Source organism: Aulostomus chinensis, chromosome 13, assembly GCF_037954235.1.
Source record: "Aulostomus chinensis isolate RoL2024-O1b breed Wild chromosome 13, RoL_Achi_v1.0, whole genome shotgun sequence".
NCBI lineage: Eukaryota > Metazoa > Chordata > Actinopteri > Syngnathiformes > Aulostomidae > Aulostomus > Aulostomus chinensis.
In genome coordinates, this window is record NC_141332.1 from 22222009 (window position 1) to 22246907 (window position 24899).

General features: G+C 44.8%; 2 protein-coding genes across 5 annotated transcripts in view; one reads left to right on the top strand and one right to left on the bottom strand.

The window, feature by feature from the left end:
* Positions 1-1488: 1488 nt before the first annotated feature.
* On the top strand, positions 1489-15965 carry klhl3 (kelch-like family member 3). 2 transcript variants are annotated; one of them, XM_086222126.1, is made up of 15 exons: positions 1489-1585; positions 3204-3329; positions 4009-4115; positions 4206-4327; positions 8473-8635; positions 8932-9041; positions 10463-10579; positions 10903-11052; positions 11229-11346; positions 11721-11918; positions 12730-12831; positions 12937-13065; positions 13575-13715; positions 14218-14361; positions 14466-15965. In XM_086222126.1, the coding sequence occupies exons 1-15, from the start codon at positions 1533-1535 to the stop codon at positions 14492-14494; spliced, it is 1809 nt and encodes a 602-aa protein (XP_086078252.1). In that variant the 5' UTR covers positions 1489-1532; the 3' UTR covers positions 14495-15965. The 2 variants fall into 2 exon arrangements, with proteins under 2 accessions (XP_086078252.1, XP_086078251.1); XM_086222125.1 differs by having other exon boundaries at positions 4009-4327.
* Positions 15966-18911: 2946 nt separating this feature from the next.
* fam13b (family with sequence similarity 13 member B) overlaps positions 18912-24899 on the bottom strand; it is a 64141-nt gene continuing 58153 nt past the window's right edge. For all 3 annotated transcript variants that reach the window (XM_086222128.1, XM_086222129.1, XM_086222127.1), the window contains 6 exons: positions 23693-23907; positions 23521-23604; positions 23342-23437; positions 22740-23122; positions 21970-22071; positions 18912-21620 (listed from right to left, as the gene is read on the bottom strand). In XM_086222128.1, coding sequence (XP_086078254.1) covers positions 21497-21620; positions 21970-22071; positions 22740-23122; positions 23342-23437; positions 23521-23604; positions 23693-23907 — 1004 coding nt within the window. In that variant the 3' untranslated portion in view covers positions 18912-21496. The remainder of the gene's footprint in view (positions 21621-21969; positions 22072-22739; positions 23123-23341; positions 23438-23520; positions 23605-23692; positions 23908-24899) is intronic.

The following is a 24899-nucleotide window of genomic DNA, read 5'->3' on the forward strand; positions in this document are numbered from 1 at the left end:
AGATTGGTCAAATGTGTGGATTAATTCCACAATTATAAACAGTGGGCTGCATTGTTTATTATATGCTCACATCTAACAGCAGGATTTAGAGCAGAGAAGAAGAAAAACCCTGGACTCTCACTCTGATTCGATTTCTTTGCACTAAAATCAATTGGTGTCATAAAGGAAAATTGAAAGTAGTGTCACCTCACATTTTTAGCTCTCCGCTGCAGCACATTACACTTTTGTCTCAAATATTTGATTGCGCTAAAGCACCAAGAAGAACAAGTAATATCAAATCTACAATTGTTCTTGTTGCGTCAGTCCAAATTGGTAAGGCGGATAATGCGAACTGTAATAAAGTGATGTAATTTCTTATTCAAATTATGAGAGCCAGTTGACAAGCCATGAACGTGGAAGTTATAGGCGCCCGGAGCTCTTGGGTAATGGATTCTTTTTTTTTTTTTAAATGTAAATCATGTTCCTGTTTAAGAAAAGTTATAGTGTTCATAAGATGTCCAAATGAGGACAACACTTGTGACCAATTGCCTCACATGATCTGATCTACTTGTAGGATCCAGTCTTTATATTTAGTGTTACCTGTAGTTTTCTAATTCAACCATGTCTTTTAAATAAAAGGCACAAGACACATTGCCGTTACGTTGCATTTATCAATGTGCTGTCTTAATTTAATTAGTCCATGTGTAGTTTCAAATGAGCAAATAGGAGTAGACGTAAATAGATATGCTTTCCATATAACTTCTTGAAGCCGAGAAAAATACATCTGTTTAGTCATAAAGCAAAACTCCTGCAAGGGACAAGAACTGCAATTTAGCACAAGCTGTAATCTCACTGTACAATACATCAGTGTCATGCTTTGCATCAAAACTAAGTTACATTGCATTGTGCCTATTGCATAAAATCTAAATACACAATTCCTGGCTTGAAATAGTAAAAGCAGAGCTACTAATGATGCACAGGAAAGTATTATTTGGAGGAACAAATTATATAATATCATTTAAGTATATGTAACTGAGTAGATAGTATATTTATTAGATTACTGAGGGATAGATGTGTTTTCTACGTGAATTCCATTACGTTTCAATGCAGGAGAAGTTTATTCTCTGTCAGTAAACTGAAACCCCAAACAGGTAATTATTGACAGTATTTCTTCACTGAAATCAACCCAACTCAAAAGTGGTTTTAAATTCAAGAAAGTAAAAAAAAAAAAACTAATTAAAAAAAAAAGGCAATTACAAAAAACATTCTTTTAGCCCACTTCAATGTTTAATCTCAAAAGGCATTTCCAAGAATTTGGATTCACGTTAGTTTTGGTTAGAATCGAAGACAGAGGAGTAATGTTGAGATTAAATCTGAGTAAATGCGATGCAGCATATGCAACATGCTGTACAGCTTTCAATGAAGACATTATTTAATCTCAGTTTTTCTTCTGTTTTCCATCCTTTTTATATACCGGACCGAAACTGTGCGTTATTGACGCCACAGAGTGGCTCATCTTCGTCATAGACGGTCTGTGTGGCTGCGCGGCGCTCATGCCTGCTGCTGTGGTGTCTGACTCCGTGAGGATGGACGGTGTGTCGCTGGGGTAAGTTGGCTCAGCGGTGGGGATTAATTTGTGGGGCCGCGATTCCCGCTGATTCTACATCTGCTGGATAGCATTTACCGCTCATGATCCCCTGGCTATGAAGCCAACGTTCACGGCTAAAGAGCCTTCCGCCAGCGCACGGTTCCCAAGCTAGCTTTGTTGACTGACTAGCTGCGGAGAGCGAGCTAGCATCGCTGGCTGTCCAGCTGATGTAGTGGAGTTACGGACAAGTTAATATGGTAACATTCAGAAACTGTCATCGCGTCCTTGTTTCCTGGACGTGATGGGGACTTGTCCTTTTTTGCCAGATGTGCTTTTAGCTCCGAGTTGAGCCGTAATTCGCGTCGGTGGCTACCATAAGCTTATGTTAGCATCAAAGTTAACGACCAGCCGTGCTCGAGCTAGCCAAACTGCTCAACTTGACGCACAAGCCAAAACAAACACTGGCTCCTTTTTCTGAACCAGAGCTTGTTTTTAACTGGTGGGGTTGTATAACAGAACTATGCAGCTTTATTAACGCTTACAAGGTTTGCAATACTTTATTCTTTATTGTCCGCCTATTAAAACAGGTAAATTGTAAACTGTGCAATAAGTGGACTGGTCGTTGTCAGGGTCCAGTCAGGCTGATAAAGATGATACCGTGAAAAAGTCCCATTCAGTCCCCGGTTGACATATTTAAAGATCTGAAATAGCCAAAAACACTCAATGTTTATATATTAATGAAACTTTTCAAGCGTTAAAACACTTAGCCTCCTCCTGTTAAATCTCTCTCTCAATTTCTTACTTGAGGGTAAATCTTTGGTTTTCCTGGAATGTCAGTCAAATGGTAAATCTTCAGAGTAACTTTTGGATAAAGTTGACAGTTTTCTTTAATTTCGTTGTCACTGAATCACATGAAACATTTTAAAGTATTGTAGCTGAGTCGAGTGTCCCCAGCTTTGAGCTGAAGCTGCGGATGATTCCTGGAGACGTAGGAGAATGTAGGTGCTTCATATGCATCAGCAGCTGTTGGTCGCTCTTTTACATGTAGCGACTGTTTGATTTCTGATTCCAGAGTCTTATTCTTTGTTCATCATCTGTTTTTTAACCCTCAGGAAGTACCCATATAAAAATCTCGGCTGTTACTGATACCATTTCTATTATGCTCAGTCGCTGTTGTTATTGTTATACGGCATCCATTGCTTCCTCTCAATAAGTCAGGGGGCTGCAATAAAGGAGGACCCAAGTGACTACGAGGGCTATTTTTAGGACTACTTTGGTAACTTGTAGCAGACAGATGAATGGAATCGTTTCGGCTGAGTCCTCAGTGTGAAGCTGCATCTCATTTTCATGTCAACCAAAAGAAATAAGCGTGTCAAAAGTCCGATTATTAAAGAACGTTGGGTCAGTGGCCTCCTGCAACGCTCAAGAACAGTTGTGAAAATATGCAAGAGATGGACCCGTCCAATCTTCCCGTTGGGGACCAAATAAGTTAAAGCACTGGACACTCTGAACTGTGTCTGTATTGTTGCACTGATTATGTAGCGTCCGACAATATGAAGCAGAAGGTCAGGTGTCTTAACATTTGGGTCACCATCGATCCCCACTGATCCAGACGCTGGCTCTCATGTCTCACCAGTCTGGAGGCCACACCGCGTCCCAACTGCACCACTGATTCTGAGGAGGATATGGTGAATGGAGGGATGCACACCTACAACCAGACGCACATACGGAAAGCTTTCCAGCTGATGAATGACCTCAGGAGGTGTGGTGTTTTCTTGTTGTTGTTTGATGCTGAGGTAGTCGTTTCATAGAGTAACCCTAACCCTAGCTTAATACTCATAATCATCTCATTGACGATTCAGAAATCCTAGCAGTTGTGTTCATCTGTCAGGATTATCCTGAACAGTCTGATAAACTTTTGTTTGCCACAGAGGTTATTTTCAGCGAGGATTGAGAATCCAATATAAAAATGTATTTTTTTTTTCCCCACTGAAGTGATGGCTATTGCTGACTTCCGAGTTTGCCCACAAAAATGTCTGCCTTGCGGCGCTCAGTACAGTCGTAATCTCCTCACTAGAGTTGCTTAATGGTGTTTTGTGAAATTGGTGGATTGTCTTGACCTCACCAGCCAGCTTGAGGACAAAATTCAGTTCTTCAAAAGCTGAGAGAATTCCGGTTGCTCAACATGTAAGACTGCAGTGAAGATTAGGGATTTTTGGCTCTTTTGAGTAGAGATACTGAAACAAGCAGCTCCCAACCATATGAAGTCTATTTCAAAGTGAATAACACCTCAGTTGGTATATTTTCTGGCAGCTATACCCCACATCGGCTTCAAAGATTCACACCTTCTCCAGAATCCTGTGCATACTTATTTTTGTCCCAAAAATTACAAACAATTTGGAAATATGTCTCTCACTTCAGTGTAACTCTTCATCCTTCAGTAAAAAGATGCTGTGTGACGTCCAGCTGGTGGCGGGGAACATTGAAGTGCCAGCTCACAGGGTGGTCCTGGCGTCCTGTAGCCCTTACTTCTGGGCCATGTTCACCGGTAAATCAAATCTCCCTGTCGTTTATTGGGCACGTCTCGTCGGCGTGTTCATGTTTATGCGTCGTTGCTTGTCTGTGTGTGTGTTTGCAGGTGATATGAGTGAGAGCAAGGCTCATCAGGTAGAGATCAGGGAGGTAGACGGGCCAACCCTGAGGAAGCTGGTCGACTACATCTACACAGCTGAGATCGAGGTCACGGAGGACAACGTCCAGGTGAGAATGCTCATGCGGGGCCAAGAGAGCTGATTTTTCCTCCGTTATCTTTTTTTTATTTCTTTAAGGATCAGTTTCAAAGAGAAAACATGTAGCTGCCTGGGGACCATTTAATCAAAGCAGTGCTGCTGGCTCCAAAACATCTCCGCTCATAAACCGGAGTCATAGAGAACTTCCTTGTTGTGAAAGAAAATTCTCCCCATAGCTGCTTGACCTTTTCTGTGCACAGATCTTTATTATTCCTCCCCAGCTTGAGCTCATATCAAGTTAACAACATGACAGTTTTAAAACTCCGTAAAGAATACGCTCAGATAAAATCAAAGTACAGGTAGTACTCGTTTTTCAGGCTTTCTTAGCGAGTTTTAGAAAGGCTTGTACAAATTTGCTAATACCTAAAATCAAGTTATTTTTCTGACTGATACAAATTTAAAAGGTCTGACGCAAAACGGGGAGGAAAGTGAGACCCAGCAATGTTTTTATTTACTGGTGAATGAGTTTAAAGATTTCCATCTCCCTGCTTGTCATAAGAATTAAAGTTGTTCTTAAAGCAGAACAAACGTGTCCAAGCAGAAAATGTTTGTTACAAGGAAGAAGTGGTTGAGATTGTGAGCTTTGCTAAGAAAAAGTCAGGGTTGGAGCCTTGTTTGTTTCAGTGGTGGTGACTCCTGCAGCGGGATCAAGCTGCAGCCAGGATGCTTCCTCTGATTATTAGTAGAGGAAGTGTGCATGGAGAGAGGCAGGAAATCCTCCCACTGTTAGCAGCGTGCCTGCCTGATTGGCTCTCTCATGAGTGTGTGACATATGTGTGTTTTTGCTATGTTCAGTTACAGATCTTTCAGTCTCTTGTAATACCCTTGTCCTTGTTACAAAATGTGTAGGGCAGCTCTCAGCTAACGTCTCTGTTAGTAGAATCTGACAGGGTTTGATGCTTTCATACCCATCATTTCCATGGTAACTATTTCCCATGACATGGTATCTCACCAAACCAACATTTTTGCTGCCACAACATAAAAAGGAAAACCAAAAAAATCAACTCAAACCATCATGTAATGTCCTGTGATATCTGCACTGTGGATAGAATCGGTGAATGTAGATTCATGGTCCCTCTGATGTCTGAGCTCCAGTGGCGGTGGAGCTCCTATTCTCAATCACTCACAGCAGTCACACTACGACGGATGTGACAGTGAAACAGATGAAGTGAAAGATAAGTGCTGCTCGAGTCATGAGAGTGGCGTAGTAGTGAGTCAGGTTCCCCTGTCTCGAACTCAGGGGGTTCATGAATGGGCTTTTTGAGGTCTTAAGATATTTTTAACATTTTGTTCTGTGCATTAAGTACGTCAGGAAATATGGCCCTTATGAATATTCCATATTGATGCTAACTTCCTGGATGGCCCACAAATATATACATCATCCCTGCACTATTCAATAAAAACACAACGCTCCCTTATGGGTAAAAAGACAACAAGAATTAATTTATTGAAGCAACTTTCAACAAGTATTAAAAGTAAGAAAAGAGACCAACTATAAGTTCTTTGTGCATATGAAGCAGTTAAAACAAGAGCTTCAGATATGTCAGATTGTTGTGAAGGTGTCTGGCTAAACGGTGGCTTTCCATCGGTCCCTGCAGGCAGTGACTGACAGCTGCAGCCAAGGGAGGAGGACAGGTGAAGGTGTGTCAGTGTGGCAGCGTCCGCATGGCTGGTGTGTTGGAGTTTGATGTGGTTGAACGGAAACCGAATAAGGTCGCTATCTGGCCATGCAAATGGGCGCATGAGCACAAGCTTGTGAATAGATAGAGCACTGAAACCAAAGATACATTGCAGTATGCTGGACATTGGTTTGTTTGTTTTGTTTAGCCCAGAACAAATTTCCACATGTCCCTTTCACCCTCCAGTGGCTGATTTTAGTATCTTATTTTATCAAAGTCAGTGACCTAACATGGAATTTGAATACGCTTCTTTTGTGCTGATAGATTAATGTGTGAGCTTCCATTTATTTCCAAGTTTCCAACTGGGATTATACTGCAACAGCACATTCCCTGTGCCGTGGACTAATCGTCACACTGACATCAGGAGCTCTCAGATGCGTTCAGTGGAAGGTTCACAGCTATCACATGCTTTTATGTTGTTGAGTGGTGTTTCACTGGATTGTGTTGTGACGGTGAGCGACGCTGGTGGCTAATGCTGGTGGCTAATGCTGGTGGCTAATGCTGGTGGCTAATGCTGGTGGCTAATGCTGGTGGCTAATGCTGGTGGCTAATGCTGGTGGCTAATGCTGGTGGCTAATGCTCGCTCATTTGCGTGCTGTTTTATGATGTGGGCAGTGACCGGCTGTGATTCCGGAGTTACAGGTGGTGTATCAGATATATTCAGGGTTTCACAGCTACACTTCAAACATTTTTGATATCAGTACTTTTATTGATATTGACATTGATACTGCTTCCCAGACAATGCTTTAAAAAAAAAAGTTGCAGATTTGTTACTAATCTCTGGTTTTAGTTTTCAGCTCCTAGCCCCATTTTCACACACTCAGCACTGTTTAATAATGTGACAATAAAGAGCAAGTTCCCAAAATGCAAGTTAGCTTAATTTGTCTATTTCAACACTTGTTTTCACTGTCAGCCTGCTGGCATTTTCCCTCCAAAGCAATTTTCCAACATAAAGAATAGATTACAACTTGGGGATTTACGTCTTATGTATTGAAATGTGGTATTGAACAGCAAGACATCCTCTCCTACTTGACGGTTAGAGAAATCAGAAAGCGGTTGGTGCCATGGAAGGATCAAACCCAGCCATACCTGCAGTATTCAAGTAAAAAAGCTTTCATACATACTTCCAGAGAGGTTCCTGTACACATTCTTCCTCTTACATTTAGGAGGAACTCTGGTTAAGTTGGTAATATCCATCCATCCATCCATCCATCCATTTTCTACCACTTATCCTGTTAAGGGTCGTGGGGGAGATGGAGCCTATCCCAGTAGCCTTCGGACCCTGGACGGGCTGCCAGTCCTTCGCCGGGCCAACACATAGAGACATACAACTATTCGCTCTCACAGCCACACCTACGGTCAATTTAGAGTATCAATCAGCCTCGTCCCCTCTTGATGTCTTTGGACTGTAGGAGGAAGCTGGAGTACCAGAGAGAACCCACGCAGACACAGGGAGAACATGGAGACTCACACAGAAAGATCCTGTGCTCCAGCCGGGGCTCAAACCCTGAACTTTTTTGCTGTGAGGCGACAGTGCTAACCACTGCACCACTGTGCTGCCCCAGTTGATGATATATTTATAGATAAACAAGTGAGTTCTTGAGAAATGAAGTGGCGTATTAATTATGCACACATTGATGCATACTAATGTCCTTGCTAAAGTGTGTTGAACTAAGCTGTGCTCTCCTGAGGTGTGACTCTGAAATGCCATTACAAGGGATTAACACGTATTAGACACTGCGCTTCAGGGCAGCTGTGCGCAGAGGAGACAGTAACAATACACATTCAGAGGATGAAGGAGTGTATGGACGGATAGACAGACAGGGAGGTGTGCAGGCAGAGAGTGAGGGACTGTCAGACTGACCCAGTTAAGCTAATGTGTAGGGATGCATCAAAAGGCAACATTGTCATCATTGTTAGCATCACGCTTTCAACGCTACACTGACTAACTGCCGACTTGGCTTCCCGACACACTAAGGCCTTGTTCAGACTGCCTTCAGCCCTGCAGGGAAAACCCAGCCGCCTCCTCCATTTAAATGAGACCAGAGGCTTTAAGAAACACCTCCTGGAAGAAATATTACAGCGTGTTGAAGGAAATAGACAAATACAAGCTGATATAATTTTAGGCGAGACTACGAAAACCAACATTCAACATATATCCTTAGTTTAGTCTTACTTGCCTCACCTAGAAATCTCACTTTTGCTTGCAGATTAAATCCAGTTTCTGTCTCTCCTTTGAGGTCATTGCTCTGCTGAAATCAAATAACACTGTAGTTCTAAACTAAGTCTGATTTTGGTGTTGGTGTTAGTTGTTGTGGTAAAGCCGGAGAGCCGAGGCTTGTAAAACCTGCCACCGTTTGCGTGTTACATCTGATGCTTTAGTAGTTATGTTTCCTGAGTGCTGAACTGAGATCTAAGGCAGACCAACTCTTGGCAGGTTCTGCTGCCAGCAGCGAGCCTCCTCCAGCTGATGGATGTCCGTCAGGTTTGTTGTGAGTTCCTGCAGTCTCAGCTTCACCCCACCAACTGTCTGGGCATCAGAGCATTCGCTGATCTGCACACATGCACCCAACTCCTCAATCAGGCCCACGCGTATGCTGGTAAGCTTTTTGCTGTTCACGCCACAAACCTTGAGTCATCCCTGCCATTGTTTGTGTGGTGTAGTAGGTGGCGGTACTTTTATGTAACCACTGGAAAGCTGCTACATATTCAGAGACTCCGAAAATGTCATTAAATAAGGATCATTAGCTGGAGATTGGGTTTCTTCCTAGTTTCAGATCGTGAAAGATTTCAGTAAAAACCTTTTAACATTTGAGCATGGAGTTAATTACTCCAGTATTTGTGTGTGTGCGTGTGTGTGTGCGTGTGTGTAACCCACCACATTTTTGTTTCTCAGAGCAGCATTTCACTGAGGTGGTGCAGGGAGAGGAGTTCCTGGGCCTTTCTCTGCAACAAGTGTGCAGTCTCATCTCCAGTGATAAACTCACCGTTTCCACTGAGGAGAAGGTCAGACGTCACTCTGCACACACACCCTGCAACTCTTTCCTACAGTATAAAACTCTTAGACTGTGAAAAAGTGAAAATAACTGAGGGAACTAGGAAGAATGAAAAAGAAAGACAGAAAGAAAGTTTAGGAGGATCGGTGAAGAAATATTCCCTCTCCTCTTTTGTTGACCTTGGTAGTGGATATATTCCATTGGATGAAGTCTCTGTAAGCCCGTCACCAGGTGGTCAGATGGTGCGTGTGTGTGTGACATCCTTCTGCCTGCAGCAGTAATCAAGGTGACGAGACACAGAGGGAACCTGACACTGTCAGAATGTCCACTCACTGTCAAACTAGCAGCGTCTGGATGTTAATATGAAGTGAGCACAATCGGTTGCTGCATCACATCTTCTGTCATATATGAATCAAAACTGTCAGACTCGTGTCCTTCCTCTGGTACGGCTGCTTTTTCATTTGTTGCTAGAACGACTTTACACCACATTTACAGTCTGTCCTGCCGCTCTGCTGAAATCACAAACACCAGTGTGAGCCAGTTGTCATGGTAGAAATACTAAACGTGAGATTGGGACTTTCAGATGTAAAAATGATTTGCATTCATTCCATCAAATCATCAGCTGCAAAATAGTCACCACTGGGGTTCCATTCAAATAAGAACGACCAGTAATGCAATTGAAGAAGACAGTTCCAGAAAGCAACATGTAAATCAAGTTAAATCACAAATAAATCAAGAAAACTTGAATGTTTTGCGAGAAGAACAGCAAATACAGGCTTAATTTCCATGTATCTGCTGTGAGTTTCCAGTTCAGCTTTGGAGCTAATCACCTTTGAATAATGTGCCAACTCTGCCAAGTTGGAAGCTTTTCTGTTTTTCACAGCTTCACACCCTCAAAATGTGCCACAGCATTAGGAGGACTGGTGAAAAAGCTGGATTTGTTTAAGCATGAACTGAGTAAGACTAAAGAACTATGAGTTCGACGAGTCTTGCCTTATTCATACACGTGTCAGTGAATTGTGTTGGTTTGTGTTCAGAGACGTTGCTGGAGGGATCGTCCTTTTCTTTCAGCTGTCATCGTTGTGCTTTTGTATAAAACAAAAAGTTCCCGTGGTCTCTGGTGGAACCGGGAAGTTTGCACCTTAAAGCAGTTTGGCGTCTGTATGTGCTGTGAATACGCTGCAGAAACTCTGGTAGAACTTCATGGTGCGATTAAGGTGTCAACCACATCTCAGTAATGTGACTAAAACCTGAATACGGTGCGTTTGAATCTGACTGTTGCTTATCTGACTAAGGTCGTTAGAGTTGCTGTATCACATGTGCATGTAGCCAGTGATGCATCAGTTAATACCGAAGTTACACTCGTGCAAGAAAAAGAAATCCGAGTCGGTCTGAGTGAAGCGTGCCTGACGTCCCTGTCCTCTCTCCCAGGTCTTTGAGGCGATGATATCTTGGATCAAGTACGATAAGCCGGCTCGTCTGGAGTACATGCCCAAACTAATGGAGCATGTTAGACTCCCACTGCTGTCCAGAGATTACCTGGTGCAGGTGAAGGAACAACTGGGTTGCTCTTTGTTGACCTGATCTGCCTGTTTTGTATTTGTTGTTTGCTCAAGCACAAATGTTTGGTTAAAAACCTGAAGGATGGGGAGAGTAAACACACTCTGTGTTGATGTGTGTTTGTGATGGTCATCACAGGCGATTCTAGAGCTCTTATTAATTTATGTTAACAGTTTCGAAACTAAAGAGCAAGTCAGGTCTCGATTATTACTGTTCATATTAGATAGGAATATTACGCAGGAAACGCTGCAGCCTTCTCTGTGGCTCTAGAGTTTTGAACGATTAAAGGTGGGATGTGCTGGTTGTTTCAGATCGTGGAGGAAGAAGCTTTGATAAAGAACAACAACACCTGTAAAGATTTTCTCATAGAAGCTATGAAGTATCACCTGCTGCCAGCCGACCAGCGGCACCTCATCAAGACGGACCGGACCCGCCCACGAACGCCAATCAGCATCCCCAAGGTACACAAACGCACAACTACACACTTTGACAGATACTACCGAGCAAGAAAGACCATGGAGCACGCTTGTACATTTTTAAATCACTTGTGTGTGTGTGTGTGTGTGTGTGTGTGTGTGTGTGTGTGTGTGTGTGTGTGTGTGTGTGTGTTCGTTCGTTCGTTCGTTCGTTCATACAGGTGATGATTGTGGTGGGTGGTCAGGCTCCGAAGGCCATCCGCAGTGTGGAGTGTTACGACTTCCAGGAGGACCGATGGTACCAAGTTGCTGACCTGCCGTCAAGACGCTGCCGGGCAGGTCAGACTCTGTTGTTGGTTAAGAATAATTGAAGTACTAAGTATATTTGTGTACTACCAAATACCACATAATTACTAAATTAACCATTTGTAAGGTACATAGACGTGAAGTCAATGATTTTGACCAACCTTTGATCTTGGGAGTTTATCCACATAACAGCATCATCTACATGTTTTTGTTGTTGATTTTATTGAGGAGTGATTTGTTTCAGCATGTATTCATATTTTTCACATTCTGCTTCAACCGTCTGCCTCTGAGTATTTTAAGGCAAAACACTTATTGCACCTTTTTTTTATACAAAACTGAGAGCTCGAAGTGCTTGACATTAAAAAGAACCTCTGTGTCAGGAATGACGTGGTGTTCCATGTTTGCAGGCGTCGTATCGATGGCCGGCCGCGTGTTTGCAGTCGGAGGCTTTAACAGTTCCTTACGGGAGAGAACGGTGGATGTGTACGACGGAGCCAGAGACCAGTGGAGTGCAGTGGCCAGCATGCAGGAGAGACGCAGCACACTGGGAGCCGCCGTGTTGGGGGATTTGTTGTACGCCGTGGGAGGCTTTAATGGGAGTATAGGTACATACACACATACATCTGTACTTTACACCCATCTTTATTTATAGTCATAGGAATGTCACAGGTCAAAAATACTAAGACAAGAACAATTGTAGTTTTACTTTTCACATTTTGTAGTTCCACCCAGTAATTTGCTTTCCAAGTAACTTTGTCTGTTAGTAGCTGCCTCACTCAGCTCTGGGTCAGACTGCTAATGAGCTCATTTCCTTCTTCAACTACTCCTTTAATTTGGAGATATTCAGAAAACGTCACTTTTGAATTTGAGTAAAGATTGACGGATAAATCGATACATCAATCGGTCATTTTTTTTCAAGCAAAAACAAGTCAAACATTTCCTTCTCAGCTCCTCAATATCAGGATTTGTTGATCCTGTTTTTAGTCATTTTTAACATTAAATGAGGAGTCTTTGGGCTGTGGACTGTCAGCTGGACTGGGGAAGCATTTGGAACATGTCACTTTGGTCTCTGGGAAGCAGTCGTGAGCATTTTTTTTTTTTTTGGAATTTGTTCTTGATATTTTACTGACTAAATGAAAATAATGTAATGAAAATGAAACTAAGGCTGCACGGTGGTGCAGTGGTTAGCACTGTGGCCTCACAGCAAGAAGGTTCTGGGTTCGAGTCCCGGCTCGGGCACGGGATTGACCCTTAATGTGTAGGAATAAGCGGAAGATGACGATGGGATGGAAAATGAAACTAATAATGCTGAATGTCCACATCCACACACTGCTGCACAGACAGTTTGATGTTACTCGTCTGTGATTATCCATCTTTGTTCTGTCTCTTCGTGTCCTCCGTGTGTCTCTTCATCAGGTTTAGCAACAGTTGAAGCCTACAATTATAAAACCAACGAGTGGATGTATGTCGCCCCCATGAACACACGTCGCAGCAGCGTGGGTGTCGGGGTGGTCGATGGTAAGTGTCCTGTATCGGTGTCAAACTCTGTGTTCCTTCAAGTGTTTGAAAGAACCACTGGCGTTTATTACTGAGGATCTGTGATGTCACGCGTCCGTGTCACAGGTAAGCTGTATGCAGTCGGCGGCTACGACGGAGCGTCTCGTCAGTGTCTCAGCACAGTGGAGGAGTACGACCCTGTCACTGATCAGTGGTGCTACGTAGCTGACATGAGCACACGGCGGAGTGGAGCAGGTACTCACACACACACACACACACACACACACACACACACATGCCCAACCAGGTCAATAAATGAGTCTGCCGATTGCTCTCCTGCACCAGTGATATCAGCCAGGTTCATTTGAAGGCTCCATCAAGAGTGAATTAGTCTGTGACTGTCAACAGAAACTCATGCTTGATTGCATTTTTTCCAACAGAGCAACAGCACCACCTGGTGGAATGTGATTGCAACTGCATAGAAGCGTTATCATATACTTGTACAGTCCCAGTAGTTGGTGTTTACACAGTAGTGAGCTTTATTAAAGGCTCTCCTGCTGGAACCCTAGAACAGACAAGAACTTTAACATGTTTGAAGAGTAGGCTTGATATAAACTACACTCCAGCCAGAGCACCACCATGCTGTATGTTCACTTTCAGATTCAGAAAACTGTATTGATCTCTGTGGGGGGCAATTAAGGGAGCAGAGAGCGGTACAGTTGGTTACACAACAACATACATAAAGAAAGGTGTGCCGTGTCCAGGTGTGGGTGTTTTGGGTGGTCAGCTGTACGCAGCAGGAGGACATGACGGCCCTCTGGTGAGGAAGAGCGTGGAGGTGTACGACCCACAAACCAACGCTTGGAGGCTGGTGTGTGACATGAACATGTGCAGACGCAACGCAGGTGAGAAGCTCACACACGCAGCACCCGTCCAACAGGTTTCACTAACGGCGTCCCGCCAGAAAATGTTAATCACGTAGGGAACCAGTAGGTAATTGGCAGCGTTTCAAACTTGCAGAGCTTCGGCTGGATCCCCCTCTCAGAATGATTCCCCCTCCCAAAAAGTCTAATTTGCCTTTCAAATACTCTCAAGTAGGTTTCCTGAGCTTTTTAAGAAGTTTTTTTGCTCCTGCATTACCTTGTGATAGTTCTTCCGGTTGGGCGCTGCATGCATGTCCGTCCATGCTTGTTCACGTTGGCACCAACCAAACTGCTCACATCTAAGTGCTGCTGGATCAAGAAGACATTATTATGATTCCATCGATGCCACTGAGAGTCTGTAAATGGATGTTTGGGGCAGCTGTGCTGTCTGTTAGATGTGTCATCATGTGCGCAACACAAATCTCCACAAATCTCCTGACGGATGTGCAGTGATGCAGCGGCTCTGTCTAATTCTCCCTCCAAGGTGTGTGTGCCATCAACGGTCTGCTGTACGTGATCGGAGGAGACGACGGCTCATGCAACCTCTCGTCCGTAGAGTTTTACAACCCGGCAGCAGACAAGTGGAGCCTCATCCCCACCAACATGAGTAATGGACGCAGCTATGCAGGTAACTCGCTCGCCAAAACACACCGAGGAAGTACAGCGACTGAGAGCTGCTGCCGTGTTCTAGCCGTCTCACTCTCGCCGTCTCTTCTGCTCCCTTGTCTCCAGGTGTCGCTGTGATTGACAAGCCGCTATGACCACGGCGTTCCACCCGCATCCGCTCAGTGTCGGCCAGCAGTTTGACAGAGACGCACGCTGTGATATCTGGACGGGCAAATGAAGAGACGCCTTTAAGAACACAGGCCGGACGGACAGGATGACGCAATCAAGGACGGATGTTGAGGGTCTCTGGCAGCGACCACCAGCCTGATTTATTTGCTCTCTTCCATTCGAGGTCTGAGCAATCTGACTTTTATGGACAATTTTGCACTGGATAAGAAGCAATAGCTGCAGGAGAGCAGGATTCTAAGAGTTTTATCTTAAAGAAAAAAATGTTTGAAGCACATAAGCACCGATCGTCTGACTCCTCAAACACTGGAAGCAGTTCTCACGGGGGCGATGGCCTGCCGTCTATGGCCCTGGAGGACCTGAACGCTAAACAGTCACATGATCGACCGATTGATTCGACCTGCTTCCCCCTGCTGACGTTGCTGCAATAATCAGGACATCGCAACACTGCCCTGTGACCAGCTGCTGCATTCACAATCCTGGAAATGAGGGTTCGCCATTGGAGACTTTGAATAACTCAAACAATCATCAGACTTTCCACATTCCCAAGAATATTATGTTTGGTAAACAGCCTGCTTTAGAGAAACTCACCCGGGTGGTTGGAGTCCTGTGCAGAACTGAAGAGAACCAGCGTTCTAGTTGCAGTGTAGTTAGTCAACGCCACAGTTGCCAGAGAGTATTTGTTCCCAGCCAGGCTCAGAGGGAGCACAGAACCCTGGAGGACCCGGGGGACGCAGGACAGTTGGATGGCGTTGAGAGATTTATTTGTGTTTATCTTAAAGCCACAAGATAGAAGTCGTTCCCACTCTTAAATTGTTTTGAGGACACGATAAATTACATTTTCCTAGAATTTGAAACATTTTTGGCCTCAAAATAGCTTTTTTTTTTTTTTTTTTTTTTTTCCCTCTCCCACGATTTTAGTTTACTTGAGACAAAAAAGGTATATAAGAACAATTGAATTTATTTTTTCCTCCTTCTGTGGTCTCTCCAGGGCTCGGTCACGTGGCGAGCTGCGGGATCATGTAAAGAATGTAGAAAACTCGTTTATATGCAAATCAAGTGTCATATTTAAGACGTTGGAACATGTTTCAAGAGGTGACGCGATTCAGCACGGCAGGACTTGATTCAGTCACTGACACACTACTGATGCACTAAACACACGCACTGACCCAGACAGGCGGCGGCGGCGAGTCGACAGTCGCCGGCTCGCTCGTCTGGACTGAGGAAGCGATCACTGACCAGCTGTCTGCTCTGCTGTCCGTCGTCACGAGAGCATTTAAGACCCCTTCATCGATGCCAATCATTTCATCATAAATTGTAAAAATGTTGTGATGATGAATTATGCTGGAAATGTTTTTATATCTCAGTAACAAACTGGAATAATTCCTTGTTTTAACGAATATAAATATGCACTGTGGAAATTCCAAGTGTGGGATGCAAGCCTGGTATTTATTGTTTCATGGTTCAGTTGATCATACACTTACTCACGTCACATACTCGCACTTGAATGGTGTCACACATGAGCTTCAGACGTTCAGTAGACGGAGGGAGTGAGGCTCAGTCACACAAACACCTCCACTGCTCTCTACTGCTCGTCCGGGCTTCCATCGGTCTCCTGGTGGCTGTCACTGACCGTGCAGTTGCGTCTGGGGTCTGTTTTCAGGTGAGAAACAGGCCAAGCAGAAACATCCCATCATTGGGAGACGTAAACTCCCCCCAAAAAACAAGTCCATCTCCCTCAGACTGCCAGCACATCCTTTTCGAGCGGTGAGATCAGGTTCGTGGTGTCCAGGCGTCCGAGCTACAGGTCAAAAGGTGGCGAACTGCCTGAGAAACCAGTTGAGAGTGACACAAAAAGATGCTAACAAATCCCCGTTAGATTATTCAGATTTATTGGAAGAGATTAGAAAATTAAAAAAAAAAAAACCCCGTGGTGTCCCTGTGAATGTGAACGGATCAAAGACCTTCTCTGCACTTGCGGTCTGCACGAAGCCGATGAAGACAGCCCAGAACCTGCACCGTTGCTCCACGGTGGTGAGACGCCACACGCATCAAATCATCTGGCTGAGATTGAGCGGATAGACGCTACGCTACGGGCTTGAAGGGCCGCAGCTAACTTGTTTCTCCTCCTTTGTCCTGTAAATCATGTTTTCAATGAAGTAAACCGTACTTTCATCCAGAAGATGTCGGTCGCACGTTTCCCTAAAGCCCAGGTTGGCATGAAACATCTTGTTGCGTTGCACCAACACACACGGAAGGTTGAGGTCGCTCAGCTGGGAGGTTCCAACAAGGGCGTGCTTGATTTTAGCTTTTGAAAAACTATTAAATAACACTTTTTTTTTAAAGTTTTCAAGCCCACCGGCAAACCCATGATGATGATGATGATGGCATCATTGATCCGAAAGGATGAAACACTGGTGAACGTCTAAAAACCGAAAAAGGTCAGTCATAATTCTTTTTTTGTTTTTTTGGGCTGAAACATCAGTTTGGTCAAGGTTCTTCACTCCAGCTTGGAAACGTCATTTCATAAAATATCATCATCATCATCATCATCATCATCATCATCATCATTATCATCATCATCATCCAGCTGTCTGTGACATCACACGCCCCCTGGACGTTTAACCGGTTCTGACCTGAAGTGGACCTTTCAGCCTCAGCTGACGGGATCCAGCAGAACCCTCCAGAGCAGCAGCCGCTCCCCGAACCTGGAGGTGAGGTTCTTGGTCTTCAGCTGAATGAATGAATGAACCCCCCCCCCCCCCCTCTCTCTCCAACTGTCATTGGTCCTGTGGGTTCATTCATTGATCACACAGTTTACACACTGGACACACTTTCTTCCTCTTCTGATGTACAGAAAATAATCCACTACCGCTCAAAGCTGTAAAACAAAAATCTCTCCGTTTCCCCACGTCTTCATATCTCATTATTTCAGAAGAACACCGGGGGCTTGAAACAGGAATATCAGGGTTTGTGTCACTTCTGTACAGGCTTGGATGAGTCGTACGGTCAGAAAACTACCAGTGTATGTCCACCTTTTGGTAAGATCCAACCCTGGGAATTTACAGCTAATCTTTGAGCAAAAATCGAATTGGTGAGATGATAAGATGAAGCTGAACAAGATGACCGCGTTTACTGCGTCCTACAATAACAGAAACATTAAAAGTAATTAATTGTCTCAAGTATCTCACTTTTTCTCTACCAGAACCATGAAAACTAGGAGCAGGAGAACCGGTGTGGAGAGTTTTTATTCTCCTGTGTTCATGTTAATGATTGCATTTTCCGCTCCCACGCCTGGAAGAGATTCACTCAACCTTCTCCTCCGACGGGCCACAAAGATGCAGGACAACCCCGCCCACCCAGGACACGCTCTCTTCTCCAGCCTCCCCTCTGGTCGAGTCATGAGAGCCCGCACCAACCGGCTGAAGAACAGCTTCTTCCCCATGGCTGTGAAAAGACTGCTGCAGGGCACATGACCCCCCCCCCCCCCCAACACACACACACACACACACACACACACACACACACACACACACACACACACACACACACACACACACACACACACACTACTACCTCCCAGCCAATGGACTACTGCACAGCTTGCTGTTTATTTATATATATATACTACTTCTGTCATATTTATATAATCATATATCATATTCAATAAAGTGCCACGTAGCTGCTTAAAAAAACAGAGCGACGCTGCCAAACGGAATTTCGGAACTTCTCTTCTCTCCTTCTCATCCTTTTTCATTAATGAAGAACTAACGGTGTGTGTGTGTGTGAGATCATGAAATAAGAAAACACATTTTTTGCAGGTACAGATAAAATAGTGAGTTATTAAAAGGCAGTGCCTCCAGTAAATGGACTCAATTTTACATCGCGCTTTTCTACCTTAGCGGTACTCAAAGCGCTCGCCAGTGTCGTCTCTCCAGTTCACCCATTCACACATTGATGGTGGAGGCTGCCATGCAAGGCGCCAACCTTCTCCTCAGGAGCAATTATGACTTCAGTATCTTGCTCAAGGACACCAACACGGACACCGGGGTCGAGGATCACACCAGCGAGCCTTTGGTTGCTAGACGGCCACTCTACCCTGAGCCACGCCGCCCTGTGGACGACCGTCAGCGTGGGGAGCAAAATCAGCTCAGCTCAGATTTGGTCGACTCGGAATTCTTCGAAGTTTTCAAGCAACAAGAATTCATGTAGGAACTCCTGTCAGATCGAGTTGAAGCTCTGTTTCCACGGTGACCGGTTTTCAGCAGCGCCACCTCCAGCAACAGTGGTGAAAATGCAGTGTGTTTGTGTGTGTGTGTGTGTGTGTGTGTGTGTGAATTAAAAAAAAAAAACAAAAACATGTACCACAAACACTGACACAACTCATCAGCTCCTCCACGCAGACTTTTATTGTTATTATTGCTGCTTCTTCATGGCACAAATAATAGAAACAATACGTCATGTTATTATTCATAGTCTTTTATGTTGTGGTTGGCCATGCAAGCTCACTACAGCACTGCCTCTAGGTTAGCGTCTAGCACACACAGCAACCAAATAAAAACAAGCAGGTGCCCCGCTCACTTCTACAGCTTGGGGGAGGCGGGGGGGGGGGGGGGGGGAGGGGGGGTTGTTTCCTTTTTTTTCTCTTTTCTTTCCTTTTTTTTGTTTTTTTTACAATTCATGAGTAGATACAAAATTATTATCAACACACACAGAATAATGGTTATGATAGTAATAGCAATATTAAAAAAACAAAACAAACAAAAACCAACCAAACAAGAAAACATTGTCATGGCATCACAAAGAACCGACCAAAGGGGGCCAAACAACAAGATGTTTAAAATAATTTAGACATTTTGGACATTCATTCCTTTGGGTGTTTTTATATACAGTATAGATATTTATATATGTATAGAAGTAGTGCTTCATTTTTAGAAATACAAATGAAAAAAAAAAACACACACACACACACAACAGGGCTGCATTCTGGGAATGCTGTGCAAATAACATCTTTTTACATCAAACCGTCGAGACGCGACACACACTGCTCCCTCCATCTTTCAAACACTCACACACACTCTTGGACTCATTCATAGCTTTGATCTGAACTTTGACCCCCGCAGGCGCACGTTCAGCAAGAAAAGTGTCTTATCTGCCCGCGGCGACTTTTACCAGATAGAACAGTTCTTAAAATAGAACTTCACCTAACAGCAGGTTGACTCTGGGACTTCTCGATGGCCTCAAAGACCACGAGGACAAACCTGTTGGCATTAACTGAACTTCAAGTCTGGACTTCCTCCTCCTCCTCCTCCTCACCTTCCTCACTTGTCCTCATTTAACCCGCCAGCAGGAAATGAAACGACTGCTGATTCCGCCAAAGAGAGGGTTTGTTCTTGTTTTCTCTCTTGGCTGTAAAATCGCACCCACATTCAGACCCTCAGCTCCTCAGTAGAAAACATCGACCAGCTTAAAGACAAATCTGCATTTTAAATCAGTGCTGGCAGTGTTGGCACCGCTTTTAAAGCTACAATCAAACTTCTACCGACCAGAGATGAAGAACGCCGGTTCCGACCGCCGTCGCCGGTCAGACCGGACGTTCTCCTCAGAGACCTGCTAGACCTCCGTGCAGCGAACTGAGCAACGAACGAACGAAACAAAAACAAAGGCAAAGAAGACTTTTGCACCGAGACTCTGGGGATGGGAGACATAAATGCTACGCCCTAAAATCGCTGTCAGAGATATCAGAGGATGACTTACGAATATGCGCGAATTGAGCATTTCAAACCAGCTATTTGTGCGAGAGGCTCATGGGAGGAAGAAACGCTGATAACACTTCGGCCGACTGTCCGTCTGACTGACAAATATTGCCAAAATAGAACAGAAGTCCAAGAAAATGCTGAGGAATAGAAAAAAAAGAAAAGAAAAAGAAAAGAGTCCTGAACTGAAGCGTCCAAAAAGCTTCAAGCTCACACCAAGAGTTAATACAGTTTTTTTTTTTTCTTCTTCCATTTTCCTTGTTGGAATACGACACATTTTCATTCAAGGAAAAACATGAACAGCAGTGTCTCACAATGTATATACTTCTTATTTTTTTTTGTTTTGTTTAAACAAGAACACACGCTAAGATGCTTTAAACTGGCGGATTTCTCTTAAAATCATCAGGATTCAGGAGTTAGACGACGTTAGACTAAAATAACACTCTTCCCAGTGTCCATCACTAAAAAAAAAAAGAAAAGGGGGGGGGGGTCTAAAATGTCAGTCCTCAAGCTGTCCAATGATTCCTCAGCGTGAAGGAAAAAAAAAACACAGAAAGAGAAAAAGAAAAAGTTCCTGAAAATGTGGAAAACAGTTTTTTTTTGTTTCTGTCCTCAGAAGACGAGGAAATGTAAGAAGTCTTGAGTCACGTTGGTGTGGGGGGGGGGGGGGGGGAGACGATTCCTTCTTCTTTAGCGGCCGACGGGTTCAGGCGATATGCAGGCGGTGGAGGCAGCAGTGATTGGCTGAGGCTGCCGTCGCTAATCAGCTGAAGGATGAAGCAGTGCTGCATTCATGTGACAGGAGGGCGTTGGTGAACACACACCAACCTCATGGATTAAACATGTTTTCAAACAAGATCTGAGTTCGACTGGGGTTAGAAAAGCTAGAAATGATTAACGAGGCGTTTCGACACGTTCTGACGTACCGGCGCGTCTCTCACTGATATTTCTCTACGTCCGTGTTCTCACAACGATCTGGAACATTTGGGGAATAAAACCTGTTTACCGCTCGTGTATTAATGTACGACTTCCTGTGTTGGAACTGGCGTGTTTGGTTTTCTACCTCTAACATGAATGCAGCACATGAAGAGTCATGTCGATGAGGTCATGCCAGTCCAGTTGGGTCATCTAGGTGGTCGGTGGCTTCTTGCGTGTGTGTATGTGTGTGTGTGTGTGTGTGTGTGTGTGTGTGTGGGGGGGGCTTGATGCTGCGGTCTAGATGGATTTGGAGGAATCCTGCTTGCTGATGAGGACCTCCAGGAGGCGGAGCTTAGCCTTGATTCTCTTGTACTCGCGGTACTCCTCCAGCATGGGCACCCGGTCCTCTTTCTGAACATTTCTACGGTGGAGAAGAGACAATGAGTTCCTGACCTTCATGTCCTGACACCACCAGCACCCCCAGACCAGACCTGCCTGAGACCGGAATGTAGTCAAAGGCAAGAGGCGTGGCTGCAAATCACGTTCTACTTAGTGTTTCTGCCGACCGCCAACAGCTCATCGAAGCAACATAACTGACGGTTAGAAGCTGTTCTAAACTACCGCGGACGAGAACACACAACATGACACCGACAGACACGCTAAGAGCTTAGAGAGTGACGGGCATGAATGAAAGCTTTATACGACGCCCTTAAACACAACGCAAAAGTAGGACTTCACTTGTGAAGAGCTCCTGTGACCCTTCGTCCTACCTGCCATTATGCTGATAGAAATCTTCCTCGAAGTCTCGGATGGTCTTCCTCAGTTTCTTCTTCTCTGCTCGGGCCTTCCACAGCTGTTCCAGTAGCTCTGGCCTGAAGGATGATGGATACATGAAGGCGCATGAGCAACACGTCTGTGAGCAGCACAGGCACACGACCAAGACTTGGACCGTGAAACAGCGAAAGCAAAAAGGAGGACAGGAAGTGAGGTCAGTGTGATCAGGAAGTGAACTAGTGTGGAGTGACGGATCAACTGTCAGATGCGTTTAACCTGATGTGTAAGCCTGAGCTGTTTAGAGGGGTGTGTGTGTGTGTATGGGTTCAGTTAAAGAGATAAGACACTGTTCTCTTCAGTCTCGTGTTCTTCCTGCTGGCATCGGCTACGTTGGCAGAGGTTTTACTTCTTCCCCCACTGCAGGGGTGGACATTAGCAGTTCAAAACACCAGCTCATCCATCGTGACACGCCTTCCATCGATTCGTGTGCCTCCACCAGGTCTTTCCAAAGCTCTTTGCTCTTGTAATCCAAACTTGGTTTGTTTCAGATGAATCAGATGTGACTTTTACAGAAATAGTCACACGTTTGTTTGATCTGCATATTCTGGAATCTGTGTTTTTTTTTTCTTTTTTAACCTGGAATAAAACTACTGGCCAGTGGTGCTGCAACCTGCTTGGGGTCTTAAATGAGAAACAAATGGACTCATTCATGAAGAGAGGGAAAAAGCTCCGTATTTTATCTGTGTGTGTGTGTGTGTGTTCTTACATTGATGAGGCGTTTGAGCTGGACAGCCGCAGGTCTAGCGCCAGCCTCCCTGACCCCTCCTCCAGCTTGCCCCTCATCGTATCTCCCGTCTGGCTCTTATCGCTCTGTCCGTCAGGCTGGTTCTGGCTCCTCATTGGTCCATCGCTCGATGTCATGGAGTCGATGGACATGATGACCTCAGAGCTCTGCATCTCCCCGCCGCTGCTCTCTCCTTCCTCTTCCTCCTCGTCCTCATCCTCTTCCTGCTCCTCCCTGTCATTGTCTCCTCCTGCTTTCTGCTCCTCCTCCTCCTCCTCCTCCTTGATCTCCTCCCAGAAATGGGCAGTTTCACCCTCAATGATAGGCTGGAGGGTCTGATTTCGCCTCTTACTGGAGGGAGACACCTTCGAGTGGGACAGGAGGTTATTAGGAGGTGTGTGTGTGTGTGTGTGTGTGTGTGTGTGTGTGTGTGTGTGTGTGTGAGGCAGGGAACACATTCATCTTCACATCTGGGTTTTGTATTTATACTTGTATGAGACTATATTAAGCCTGTATGATTGTGTGTGTGTGTGTGTGTGTGTGTGTCTAAGTGGGAGCTGAGGAGGTGTGTGTCATGGACTCACTGTTACAGGTGTGATGCTGACTCTGGTGAGCATCTGTTTAACCAGTCTGTAGCGGTCATAGAGAGGCTTCACCACCTGACGCTCCTCTCTGGTCACCTGGGCGTGACAGAGCTGGTTAAAATGTTTGAAAGTTCTAGAAATCATCGTTCTAGTCGGGATAAAAGGTTCAGGTCATTTACCGGCCGACCGTGCAGGCCTTCGTAGTGCAGCAGGTTCTTCTGAAGGACCGTCTTCTCACATGACAACTGCTCCTTTGTCATTTTCTACACAATGACAGACGTGGAATAGTGTTAGTGCATTTTCTAAAAGTCTCTCGACTGTCCTAGCTAGGGCCATGGGTTGATGGTTCACCTTGATGTCATCAGGCCAACCGTCCTCCTGCCTCTTCCCTTTGACCCTGCGCTGGATCAGATCCAGTGTCTCCTCCCTGGTGGGACGCTGCCCCTTGACCTCCACCACTGCATCGGAGCTGCTCTGGTCCAGCGTGGAGCCAAAGCTCTTGGGCAGCGTGTTGCTTCGGGGGCGAGTCTGGGGGCCGAGCTCAGTCTCTGCGCGGTGTTTGGCATCTGATGGGGGTGGGAAAAAGTGATGAGGAGAGGAGTAGAGAAGGAAGAGGGATTAAGTACAAAAGAAGGGACCAAGAAAAGGAAGAGTTAAGAGACAAAACTGAGTCTAAAGCCGCTTCTACACAGCTGGATCGAGCAGGAGTACTGCAGCGATACTACACCTCGTCCTCTGAAGTCACGCACTGAGCCTATGTAAATGACTTTGCGCGCACACAGACACACACACACACACACACAGAGCTCTGTCTAGATGCAGCTGAATTTACACATCACGCCTCTGCTGTTTAACATTAGAATGTATATAAATGAACACGCCTCGTGTTGTTTGGCTCAGCGTAAACAAGCAAACAATCACGAGTCGTGTCCTTGATGAAAATGTCGAATCTCCATGTAAAAGTGGCTTCAGACAATTCTTTACTGGACAATCAGACATGCAGGAGTTTATCAGACAGCCTCCGTGGTTAATGTGAGCCACTCACAGTATGAGAAGAAAGACAAGCAGACGCAGACAACACACACTCCTAAGAAACACACGACAGCAAAGTCAGAACGCAAACACAGCAAGCAAACAGCAATTTTTAAAGAAATCTGAAAACTAAAAGCTATAAAACTGCTAAACTTACAGGCACTGCTGCAGATACCTGCTGCAAATCTGGACTAGCAGCTACAGTTTGTGACGGAAATGAAATTACTCTGTTGTTCTAGAAGCAGATGGATCGTTCGGGTTATTTAGAATGCAAACAATTTGGTTTAAATCAAAAACTAGAAACCTCTAAGCCAATTAATTTGACTTGACTTGTGTTTTTTATGTTTTCTGAAGCCTAGACGGTTATTTAAGTGCCTCTGATAGCCACTGCAGTTATACAGGCTACTGATGAAATATTGATAATTTCTGCGTGCTTGTGTGTGTGTGTATTTCAGTGGAATCGATTGTCTGTGTCAGAGTGCTTTGATCCGTCCGTCAGGAGGGGGACGCAGCAGCAGAGTAAACA